The sequence below is a fragment of the Puma concolor genome, chromosome D2, assembly GCF_028749965.1.
Source record: "Puma concolor isolate L17-30 chromosome D2, mPumCon1.1.hap2, whole genome shotgun sequence".
In the NCBI taxonomy this organism is placed as follows: Eukaryota; Metazoa; Chordata; class Mammalia; order Carnivora; family Felidae; genus Puma; species Puma concolor.
In genome coordinates, this window is record NC_141677.1 from 54,010,241 (window position 1) to 54,023,245 (window position 13,005).

The 13,005-nt window shown below is 42.4% G+C and overlaps 1 protein-coding gene across 1 annotated transcript in view; it reads left to right on the top strand.

Annotated features, from left to right (window-relative positions):
* The first annotated feature begins 625 nt into the window (after nt 1-625).
* EXOC6 (exocyst complex component 6) overlaps nt 626-13,005 on the top strand; it is a 234,594-nt gene continuing 222,214 nt past the window's right edge. The window contains exon 1 of the mRNA XM_086680379.1: nt 626-863. Coding sequence (XP_086536505.1) covers nt 742-863 — 122 coding nt within the window. The 5' untranslated portion in view covers nt 626-741. The remainder of the gene's footprint in view (nt 864-13,005) is intronic.

Sequence of the window (13,005 nt, forward strand, 5' to 3'; positions counted from 1 at the left end):
CCCTTGATATTTTGGGCCTTTATTTTCTGCATTCTTTCTTCCTCTCAGTGACAGCCTGTCCCCTTCCCATCCCGGCATCTTTGCGCTTTCCCCCTCTCCATCAAAACCTATTCTGCGGAAGGGATCTGGCAGACTCGTTCACAGTGATGCATAAGTGACCAACAAGGATTTTAGCTGGGGACGGAAGAAGGAATGGCTCTGTAAACGGACAAACACACAACAGTGACTATGGTGGAGTAGTGGCGGACAGGGGGACCCAAGGAACTAGCCCAGTGACTCCAAAATCATATCCTACAAGAGGTTACATTTTTCCTGGACACGCTACCTACTTGGGTTTGTTGGCAAGGGTATAATCACAAGAATAAGTAGGAGCATGGCTTGTATTCTGTTTTTAGCATAAATAATTAAAATATGTGCCCTGACAAGTCGATACTATGTAGTAATTTTTTATATGGTTGCAGTCACTATCTTTGAGAAACAAATAAATAAACATAGCAGACATCAGGCAGGAACTTTCTGAACTGTGTCAAGGTTAATAATAAGTAAAATGTTATAAGTAGAGACTGGACAGCAACAGCTGTGCAACATTCTTGGAAGCGAAGATTTTGATAGCATGAAGTCAGACTGTGAGCTCAGCCTTTGCTGCTACTCTGGGTGAACAAGGGAGAACGCTTATGATAATTACAACAAAACCCACATTGCTTTTTGTAAATTACAACCGTTTTGCACACTCAAAATACGATGTCTGCAGTTGGAAAATCAGGGGCATGTGGAGCAATGTTGGAAGAAGACCCGGATCAGACTTACGAGAATGTCCTGGCTGAGATTCAGTCTTTTGAGCTGCCCATTGAAGCGACTTTAAGGTAGGACTCCTTTGTATTTGTTTCTTCTTTAGTGGTGTTCAGCTGGTGTTATTCACTTCTTTTTATACTTTTCACCATAACGGAATAAAAAAATAGGTTTTGAAAAAATAGGTACAATTCTGTATATACCTAACCTTATCTCTTCTCTTTAGAGAAACTGCAATAAACAACCCACTTTTTTTGGGATTATATTTGTTTCCTGATTCATCACCACAGGGTTTAAAAAATAGAATTTCAAGAGATCAAAAAGGGCGTCATGCCATCTCCAAATACATATCCCATCTTATTTATATGAGATTTCAAAGGTTTTCTCTAAACTATCACTTAGCAAGAAACACTGAGAACAATTAGACATGTCAGTGAAACCAGTTTCTATTCGGGTGGATGTGAGTTTTAGGGAAAAAGAAGTAAAATGTTTATTTTCATTGTTGCTACTCTCGAAGATGTGGTGACCTCTCAGATACGTTTTTCTTTTTTTTTTATTTTATTTCCACATACGATTTAAAAATAGCTTCTTTGGTAATATGGGGATTAATTTGCACATTTCAAGAACAGGATTAAAATGAAAGACCATGTATCTTTGTGTTAAAAGAGCAGCTTTTAAAATTTAATTCTTTCTACCTGCCTGCCTGTAACTGACACTTATCAGTGTGGGAATGAAATGGCAACCACTGAATTTGATAGTGACAGTCAATAAATATTTGTTGGCTAATATTTGTTAATTAAATAAAAGGATGGGGGAGGGGTATTGTCTCTTCATCCTCAGAAAGGGCCCAGGGCCAAGTTCCTTTGAAATACACAACAGTTTAGGGGCGCCTAGCTGGCTCAGTCGGTTGAGCGTCCGACTTTGGCTCAGGTCATGATCTCGCGGTCTGTGAGTTCGAGCCCCGTGTCGGACTCTGTGCTGACAGCTTGGAGCCTGGAGCCTGCTTTGGATTCTGTGTCTCCTTCTCTCTCTCTGCCCCTCCCCCGCTCATGTTCTGTCTCTCTCTCGCTCTCTCTCTCTCTCTCTCTCTGTCAAAAATAAATAAACATTAAAAAAAAAAAGAAATATACTACAGTTTAAATCTGAGTAAATTTCTCCCAAATATTTAAATTTGATTTTGCATTTAAATATATTTTGAATCTCTTCAGAGGGCCTAGGGTAGTGTTGAGGGCATGGGAAGGTATTGCTCTTTATTGGTTGATTCTTGGGTTATCTGTAGGTGCAGTTGTAAAATGATTAAACTCCGTTACACTTTTTTCCTTACATTTTCATTTTATCCAAGCATCATGAACATCCCATGAAGAAGGGCAGGTTATTTCTACCCTATTTAATAGGTAAAAGAAACAAGAGCTTTTTTTTTTTTTTTTTTTTTTTTTTTTTTTTTTTAATGTTTATTTTTGAGAGGGGGAGGAGGGGCAGAGAGAGAGGGAGACAGAGATTAGAAGCAGGCAGGCTTTGTGATGACAGCAGAGAGCCTGATGTGGGCCTCAAACCCACAAACCGAGAGATCATGACTTGAGCCAAAGTCAGGCACTTAACAGACTAAGCCACCAGGTCCCTGGCTCCCCACCCCCCGCCCCGAGCTGTTTTACTAGTGAGAAGCTCAGTAGTTTTCTCTGTATGGAACAAACTTTATACTGTACCAGCGCCTTCTAGAACTTGTGCATTTACCTTGTGGCTAGATCAGAAGTCTAAAGGGAAACAAGGTAAAGGGTGAGGGGAGCCTAGACATGTGTTAGTTACTGTGGCCTCTGCTGCCATTGCTGCTTCAGAGCCCTTGGTCATCAACCCCTGACCCTCTTTCCTGGTCTCATAACCCTGGCCAACACCTCTACATGTCATCCGTCCATGGAACTATCCCTAGTCTTCCTTGATACTGGACCTGACTTCCTGCTTTGGATCTTGGAGCTTTCCTACCCTCTGTTGCTAGGGCAAATATCCCCAGTCTTGTACCTGGTCTTCCTGAAGAAAAAAATCAATGTAGATCTGGTCATCACAACACTCTCCCAGTGTTACCCTCAAGAGAGGAGACAGCGCTGATATTTTCTCCAGGTCTTGCCCTGTCACCACCAGAGTGGGCCTGTAGTACTCACTGTTAACCTCACGTCTGGGTTATTGAACAAGCCGGGAGAACACTCTCTTCCAAAGGCTCCAGCTAAAACACCCCAGTGTTATGTGGAGGGTAGACTCAGAGCTCCTAATAAAACTTTATGTGGGACAATATTAACTAAAATTAGTTTTCTTAAATCTTTGCTTTCATAATTATTAGATGAAGACTTCTTAGGCTGACATTCAAAGCCTTTCTATACATACCTATGCATGCCATCGATATTCCAGCGTCAACTCTTCTGTTCCACTGCTCTTACAGAACACGTCAGCTTGTGTGGCCAAATATGAAGGTTGGAAAATCAACACAGGACCTCCATTTTGGCTGAACTAGTTTGTTAACTATTTGACAATGTGTTCTGAGATTTTCTTCCTCTCGTGTTCATGGCTGCTTATTATTATTATTAACTCAGCCCTACCTCACGATTCAAATGCTCTTTCTTCTGTGAAGCGTCTCCTGATCCCCCAGCCACACGTGAATGCCCATCCTTTGAAGCCCCCAAAGAATCGAGAGCATTTATTCTGACTCACTTGTGTGTGTGTTGTTATTTTATAACCGTTTGCAGGCTACAGATTCCTGAGGGCAGGAATGTATCTTCCTTATATTCTAGTATCTTCTGCAAAATATTCTACCAGTGGAGTAGCTAGATAAATATTTCTTGAACTGATTTGTATGAACTTCTGAACTAATGGTGACCTTGTGAAGCAAAAGAAAGGAGGCAATTGAGAGAGAAAGTTATCATTTCAGGGAAAAAGAGGAGGTGGTCCAAGTATTTGAATAGCTACAAGCTCTAAAGGCAGAGACAGTGGAAGGTGCATTTGGTTGGATGCAGACTGGCCAGCTGGGCTGCACGGGCCCGGCTGGGGGTGGGGGGTGGGGGTGGCTGGAGGGGACAGTGAGAGGATGGGGCTGACCATACAGGAGAGAAACATTCTCAAGGAAAGCCTCACACCTGGGAATTGAGAGTGAGTGAGAGAGAGAGAGAGACAGAGAGACAGAGAGAGAGAGAAGTTCTAATAGTTCTCCTGTTCATTTTTCCTTGTCAGAGATGCAAGGCACTGCTTCAACAAACATTTTCTGTCATAAAATCTTAGCCTCTGTGAGCTCCCTCCCCCTGCCCATTTTGTTTTCCAGGTAGGGAGTCTGAGGTGCCCTGCTTACGGTCAGTGTTCAGATCAGAGCCAGGTGGGACTTCCTTCTCTGACAAGGTGAGCCCCGAGAGCTCAGTGACTGAGGGCTCAGAGATGGTTTCTGCTCATGTCATTGAAGGGAGACTCAACAGCTCTTCTTTCACAGGGTGTGCAAGCTTCCTGGCACTCAGCCCCACACATCATGTGAGAGAATGGGTCTCCTCTCCCCGAGGGGCTGTGGGGAATTGCTGTTGGGGACTGTCAGTGGCCCACGGTCGCTTCTGCCTTGCCCAGCTGCATTCCTCCTCTTCCTGACCTCAGACTTGGCTGCTCCCACAGCAGGCTTCTCTCAGAAAGCCCAGCCTGTCTCTGCCTGACTCCCCCAATGGGACCTTGGGTCTGCTCCTTTGGCCCTCCTTTTTTGTATGTGTGGAAAAGTGGACAAGAATCAGATGATTCTGAGGTCCTGCGTTTGTTTTCATTCTTTATGTAAAAGGGCACAACTGCCTATAGTATTGAGTTTAAAGGAGAGAGAGTTTCAGGGGAGAGCTGAGACCTTATGTGTTTCCATGGTTTGTGTTGTCGGTGAAATATTCATTAAAGACATCACAGGTAGCTACAACAGTGGAATTTGGGGAATAAAATTCCAGGGTAGAAAAGTAGAATTTGAGATTAGCCATGCAGATGGTGAATGAATTTAGGAGAAAAGGAAGAAATGTCAGGAAAGGTCTCCTGCTTGGCTTTGGGTATTCAGATTGCTGGTAGGCTGAAACTCACCAGCAGGTGGAGATCTGGAATTAGTTTTGCTGCCTTAACCCTTTTGTCCTGGGCACAACTGTTTTCACCATGTTACCACTGTATGCCAATTTCCACTGGATTTTCTCATTCTTTTCAGATTTTCTTTCTTTTTTTTTCCCCAAATTTTAAAATATTTATTCATTTTTGAGAGAGAGAGCATGAGTGGGGGAGGAGCAGCGAGAGAGAGAGAGAGAGAGAGAGAGAGAGAGAGAGAGAGAGAGCATGAGTGGGGGAGGAGCAGAGAGAGAGAGAGAGAGAGAGAGAGCGAGAGCAGAACTCAAAGAAGGCTCCAGACTCCGAGCTGTCAGTACAGAGCCCCATGTGGGGCTTGAACTTACGAAGTGTGATATCATGACCTGAGCCGAAGTCGGACGCTCAACTGACTGAGCCACCCAGGGGCTCCTGTCTTCAGATTTTCTGACTTTCACTCCAGCCCCTCCATTGGGTATAGATATGTCCAGCTCCTTGCTAGCTCTTCCATCTGGGAGGCGTGCTTGTCCCTGGTAGACTTCAGGGCTGTCTGGAGCCACGTTCCCAGAAACCACTAGGACTAGTCTTATTCAGCATCACGAACGTCCTTTAACAAGGATGGTCAGTAGTTCTCAAGCAGCAAATCAGTTCCAATGCATCAGTAGCAGCTGCCTGAATCTTACGTTGGGGATGATTCTGATAAATTAGTGATGGCCACTATGTACTTAGGATGGGGCAGTGGCAGTGTTCATAACATTTACCTCATTCACACTATGACTTCCTGCTGCCAGATTTGCCCATTAGACCTGGCCCACCCCATGGGTCCTGACTCCAACTTGGATGTTGCCTGGGCTCATTATGCCTCTCGGGTTCTGCAAGTATGTTGTTAGCCTCTTAGGACAGGTCCTCAAGTCACAGGGTTCACACATCACAGCATGTCTTACTGCTGTAGCTGGATCTGAGAGAAGATAAGGGCAGGTTGAGGGCACTGCAAAGTCAGTAGGAAGTAGAGAAAGGGGACATATCCAAAGAATGGCCTTACAGAGGTCTGGGAAAAATAGGAGGAAAAGGGAATTGTACAAGATGACGTACCAGAAGAAATTTTTGTAATTGTTTTATGATAACATAATTGTTTTACACTTGTATTCACAGACTGTCTCGGGCTCTTTTCCAAAAGCTGACCATGAAGTTTTACCAGCTTAAGAGCAAACAGGATATTGTTATTTCTTTGACTTTAATGTTTTTAGGAATGAAGATAACATGCTTTTAGGAAGGGACAGAAAACATTTTTTAAAAAATCCACCTAATAGTATAAACTGTATACACAATAAAATCTTGGGATGATTTAAAAAAATATAACTTGTTAAATCAGCTGTAGACATTCTGCAATGCTCTTGCTGTTTATATCTTCAGAAATGTGATATTTCTATTAAATCTTATCCCCTTAAGTATAATGATTAACATCAAAGGTGCAGGTTTTATTAGATGTTTGATTTTGGCCTTAGTGTCTGAAACTCTAATAATATAACCCATCTCAAACTCTTATAATATAACCCATCTCAAATGGTTAATATATACAGAGTGCTTAGCACAAGGCCTGCCTAGTACACTGTAAATGCTCAATAAATATTAGCTGTTATTATTATGTCTAATTTATACCTGGGATACATATGCCAGTATAATTTAATAAGTGTATAGAATGTTGAAGTAAAAAAGCATTCACAACATATTGAAATTCTGAGCAAGTGGGAAATAAATACTGAGTAATGTAAATTTTATTTTGGTTGTATAACATCCAGAGGAGAGAGGTATCCTCTTTTCAAAACTATATTTGCTAATGCTTATATTTCATACTAATGTAATATCATCACCACATTTAATTTCTGATGAGAGTGACATAATATGCTACATGTTGTGGATAAAACATGGAGTCCAGAGAAACTGTCCAGAAATAAATGTGGGCCTAATTGTGACTGAGGCCTGCTGTGCCTGCAGCATCTCAGGAAAGCCTGGGGTCCCCGATGACTGTGGGCTGTGTAGTTGCCAAATTTCTGCTGGACATTTAAATGATAGCATTAGCTGTTTTATCTTCAGTGCAAGACAAGAGAAAAGCTAAAAAACATTTTGTACCTGGGAACCAAGTATTCTAACCAGGGGGACAGTTTGTTTATCTACTGGTGAAGTGAATGGGCTCTGGAGCCAGAAGGATGAGGTTCGAATTTTGCGTCTATAATTACTAAGAGAGCTAACTGAAATGATTACATGAATTAGGCATGAAATGTACGTATGTATGTATGTGTGTATGTATGTATTTAAAGTTTATTTGTTTTGAGGGTGGGGATGCACACACACACACACACACACACACCTGTGAGCTGGGGAAAGGCAGAGGGAGGGAGAGAGAATCTCAAGCAGGCTCTGGGCTGACATCCACACAGGACTCGATCTCAGGAACTATGAGATCATGACCTGAGCCAAAATCAAGAGAAGGCTGCTTTCAGGGAGCCTGGGTGGCTCAGTCGGTTAAGTGGCCGACTTTGGCTCAGGTCATGATCTCACTCTTCATGAGTTCGAGCCTTGCATCAGGCTCTGTGCTGACAGCTCAAAGCCTGGAGCCTGCTTCGGATTCTGTGTCTCCCTCTTTCTTTTTTTTTTTTTTTTTTAATTTTTTTTTTTCAACGTTTATTTATTTTTGGGACAGAGAGAGACAGAGCATGAACGGGCGAGGGGCAGAGAGAGAGGGAGACACAGAATCGGAAACAGGCACCAGGCTCTGAGCCATCAGCCCAGAGCCCGACGCGGGGCTCGAACTCACGGACCGCAAGATCGTGACCTGGCTGAAGTCGGACGCTTAACCGACTGCGCCACCCAGGCGCCCCTGTGTCTCCCTCTTTCTCTCTGCCCTTTCCCCACTCACACTCTGTCTCTCTCTCTCAAAAATAAAATAAAAACATAAAAAAAAAATTAAAAAAAAGAGTAGGCTGCTTAACCCCCTGAGCCACCCAGGTGCCCCAGGCATGAAATGTATTTAATGTAATGCCTCCTACATAGTAAAGCACATTCACTTATTTGTTCATTCACTCAGTAAATAAATGTTTATGGAGTGTCTACAACGCATCAGGCAATGGTCTAGGATGGTCAGTGGTCTTGCTATTGATATAGCAAGATGAAGACCTGGACATTCCTGCTCACAGGGACCTTGTACTTTAGTGAAGGAAGCTAGAAATAAGCAAATAAAAAAGTAGTATTGGCACCGCTCCCCAGGGCCACCCCCTCAGATGTGGCTGGAGCTTGAGGCAACTCAGGCTGGAGACACAGAAGACCCCGGACCCAGAGCAGCTTGGAGGCTCTACAAGTCTGCCATAAAGAAAAAGGGTCTCCAATAAAACTATATTGCAAAAACTGGGGAAGAAACAGAATAGAAAGAGCAAAAAAAGTAGAAGAGGCAGAGCCTGAAGAATTTGTGGTGGAAAAAGTACTGGACCAACGTGTAGTGAATCGAAGGTAGACTATTTCCTGAAGTGGAAGGGATTTACAGATGCTGACAACACTTGGGAACCTGAAGAAACTTAGACTGGCCAGAGTTAACTGAAGCATTTCTTTTTTAAAAATAAATTTTAAAAAGTGTTTATGTATTTTGAGAGCGAGAGCAAGCGAGCAGGGGAGGGGCAGAGGGAGAGGGAGAGGGAGAGAGAGAATCCCAAACAGGCTCTGTGCTGTCAGTGCAGAGCTCCATGTGGGGCTTGATCCCATGAACTGGGAGATCATGACCTGAGCCGGAATCAGGAGTTGGACGCTTACCCGACGGAGCCACCCAGGCACCCCAGATGCAGTATTTCTTAATTCTCAAAAAACAAGTAAAGAAAAAGATGGTATAAATAGAAAATCTTTATCTGACAGTGACTCTGATGATAGCAAGTCAAAGAAGAAAAGAGATTCTGCTGCTGAACCAAGAGGCTTTGCCAGAGGGCTTGATCCTGAATGAAAAATTGGTGCCACAGACAGCAGTGGGGAATTCGTGTTTCTCATGAAATGGAAAGATTCAGAAGAGGCAGAGCTGGTGCTGGCCAAAGAGGCAAATATGAAATGTCCTCAAATTGTACGTGTTTTTTATGCAGAGAGACTAACTTGGCATTTGAGTCCTGGAGATGCAGCTCAGTAATTGTTTGTGTTGGTATATATATGGCGTCTGGGTCTTGGGTTTTTGATTTATTAGTGTGAAGAAATAACATTCTAATGAAAATCAATTTTGCTATGTTCATTTTGAAGTAGGATTGGGAGGGGGGTGTTGGGGTTCTTTGCCTCTCTAGCATTGGTTACTTTGAACAAATAAAAGCTTTCTGTAGTTGCTTCCTATATCAGAAAAGAATATTTGAGATCATGGCGTATTATTCTCCAGCATTAGAGAACACCTGTTCTAAATGTTGGGGGTTGTCTTCATAGTTGTTACTTGGTCAGAATTTGTGTTTAACTCCTATATGCCTAAGGACCATTCTGGGGTTTTTTGTTTTTTTGTTTTTTGTATGTGTGTGTGTACTTAAAATACATTTATAAATGGTTTTCTTTCTTTTTTTTTTTAACATTCACCCAAACAAAAACAGCATTTTGTAACTATGGATAAGACCACGTTTCTGGGATGCCATCATTTTCAGCAACCTAAGAAATAAATCACTTAAATTGGAATTTTTCCTGATGCCTTAACCTTTCAAATTTTTTAATTGGACAATTTAAACATAATGTAAACAATTTAAATTGGACAATGTAAAAACAGCTATATTAGCATCCATATCCATATCTACAGTCATATAAATACAAGTTTATTTGCAAGATCCCTGAAAGGAAAATTTCATCACTATCAACAACCTCCCCACCCAAATGAGAAAACTAGACAAGTCCTGGTGTGTGTTAGTTAGGTAAGCGAAACTTAGTTAAATGGACATGTAGAGTTTCCTTCTAGTGAACCATTCCTTTTCAAAAAATTGAAATCCCGGTGCTATATGGACCAAAAGGTCATGATTCATGGAATGTTCAAGACTTCATTCGTGGAAGCCTAATCACAATCACGTGGTTAGAGATGTTGGCAGTTTAGCACCTGCTGGAATAAATGGGGGACAAACCTCTGTAATCTAACTTCTTCGTGTGTTTTCTTTATCCCAACTCATTCCTTACACGGAGGCTCAATCTTCTCTGTATTTGAGTTACTGGTTCAGCTGAAACCAGGAGAAACAATAACTTTGTAGCTGGAATGTTATCCGGCCTTATAATGTTTACTTTATTGTAAATACTGGTAAACAGTGGTCAATCAATAGTTTTATATTTAAAAAAAGTGGTATTAAAGTGCTCTGATGAATAACAAAACAGGGTGAGGCATAGGGAGGTCCAGGGATGCTATTTTGCAGAGAATGGCCAAGGCGTAAATGTCAGCTGTCATCGTCATCATTAGTACTATTTCATTACATGACATTTGTTACATTTCCAAATCCATTTTGCCGACAGAAGAACAATAGGACAAGTGAGAGGAGAGGGAGAAAGGGCAAAAGGAATAAAGAAAAGCTAAGTGGGACAAGAGTGAGGAATAGAGAATGCATGGAACAGGATGAACAGCAAAACCAACAGTGAGGAGATGGAAGGAAAGAGAAGAGAAAACAGTTGATGTTATAAGCTGGAGGTTGGAGGGAAGAGGAAGGAAAAGCTAGAATGGAACTCAGAGAAAATAATATTGTTCTTTAGTTGCCTGATTATGGACTCAAAAATGTTTAGCTTTTGGATGAGCAAGCTAATGGAGCTTTCAGGACATTGGTCTGAAAGGAGGACTAGTGACATCATTTGCCAGACCCAATGCAAAATTAAAAAGAAGTCCCCTTTGTTCAAAAATTATTAAGAATTACAAGATGGTGATGGCAGAGCATTAATCCAAGAACAACTGCACAGGTCACATACCGACAGAGCAGCCCTAAGAGCCTAGCACAGATCCTGGCGCTCAGAAAGCATTCAGTAAAAACAGTTGTTGAATGAACAGAACCTGGGGCTAATTACTTTGGAGCTTCTCTGAGGACTGGCCCATATTTCAGAAAAACTGACTTTATTTGGCTCCAATTTCAAATTTCCTTCTATTGTTCTCCACCATGGGATCCAGATCTTTACGGAACAACGGATTCCTGGACCTGATTTTGCAGCAGGAATCCTCTGGGGCCTGGCTGGGCTCAATTCACATCCTCTTGCACTTACAGAATGTGGCCACTGGAGGCCACTGCGCCAACAAGACAGAAGTTGAAGGACTGCAGCTGTCAAGACAACCCCAAAGAGCAGCTAAAAGGCACCAATAAGGGGTACGTTATTAGAGCCAAAGTATAAAGAACTGCCTCTACTTACCTCGATACAGTTCTACAATTATGTAATGACGGCTCTTACACTCCCTAAGAAGCATTGGAATGATACTAGCACAGTCTTGAGAAGATGAAGATCAGGGAGTCAACTCTAGGGTTCCCAGGAATGCAGAGGGGAATCTTTCTGTAGAGATGTACCTACCTCATGAAACATGGTTTCACAACAGTAAGCTTAACACCAGAAGTATCTGCATGTGATTCATTCATTTAACAACTATTCACTGGGCTGGACGGTCAACAATACAGAATTGTGCCTGTGCTTGGAAGTGGAGGCAGACTCGGCAATTTGTTTACCATCACAATATGTACTTCAAAGGATGAGCACGGCCTCCCCGGACAGCAAAGAGGCACTTGACTTCTCTGAGATTTGGAGGGCTCACTGAAGTCGATCGGGAACCACAAGTCTAACCCAAGGACATGGTCCTGTTTCCTCCCCTACGACAGGAACTAAAGTTCAGGCAGTTTCTATCCATCAAGCAATTAAAAAATGAAGTTCAGGTTCAGAAAGCCCTGATATAAAACTAGGATATTTTGTTAATGATTAGAAAAAAGAACATTTAGGGGCACCTGGGTGGCTCAGTAGGCTAAGTGTCCGACTTTGACTCAGGTCATGATCTCATGGTTTTGTGGGTTCGAGCCCCACATCAGGCTCTGTGCTGACAGCTCAGAGCCTGGAGCCTGCTTCGGATTCTGTGTCTCCCTCTCTCTCTCTGTTCGTCCCCTGCTCTCAGTCTGTCTCTCACTCTCTCAAAAATAAAGATTAAAAAAAAAAGAACATTTATATGTCTGGTTTTTATATGTATTTTATCAAAGAGGAAGCTAAATTCTGGGCTTCCTGGTTTAAAAATAAATGTCTGGGGGCACCTGGGTGGCTCAGTTGGTTAAGCCTCTGACTTTGGCTCAGGTCATGATCTCGTGGCTGGTGACTTTGAGCCCTGCATTGGGCTCTCTGTTGTCATCACAAAGCCCACTTTGGATCCTCTCTCCTTCTCTTTCTTCCTCTCTGTCACTAGCTCTCTCTCCTCTCTCTCTCTCTCTCTCAAAAATAAATAAGCATTAAAAAAATGTCTGATAGTCTGGTCTCTAATGCTAAGGTTGACCGAACCCTGGGCTAAACATTATGCATATATTATCTTTGTTAATTCCCACACCACTTGGTGAGGTAGGAGCTGTTATTGTCCCTAATTCACACTTGAAGAAACTGAGGCTTGGACAAGTTCACTGGCTGTCTGGAGGCCCAACATGTAGTAAAAGATGAGTTGGAATTTGAACCCAAGTAGTTAAATGCCAGACCAAGGCAGCTGCATTCTACAGCCTCTTTCTGAGGGAGGGGCTTCGGAAGATTGGTTATGAGTCTGCAGACAAGTGGCTCAAAGTCTAAGTCATTAATGACTAAAAGTTTATTTACAGGTTAAATCCCTAGCCTTTGCTGGTTAGTTTCTTACTGGACACAGAGTGCATCTCCTGTCCTGCCAGTCTTCCTAGTTTACCTTTTCCTTCCTAGGAGTCCTGAAGAGAGATTTTGAGTGGATCTCTGGAAGTTAATATCCACTGACTGAACAATAACCCAATCTGCCTGTGTGTGCCTCCAACCTCCTCAGACCAGACTGGGTAAATCATCTATCCCATGGGTAAAACAACATTGGAACAGGCTTCTTGACTGACTTTTTTTTTTATTAATGGGAGAAACAGGAACTGGTTGACAGCTCCACCTTCTTCAGCTTACTAGCTGTGTGGCCTTGGACAAGTGACTTAATTTCTATAC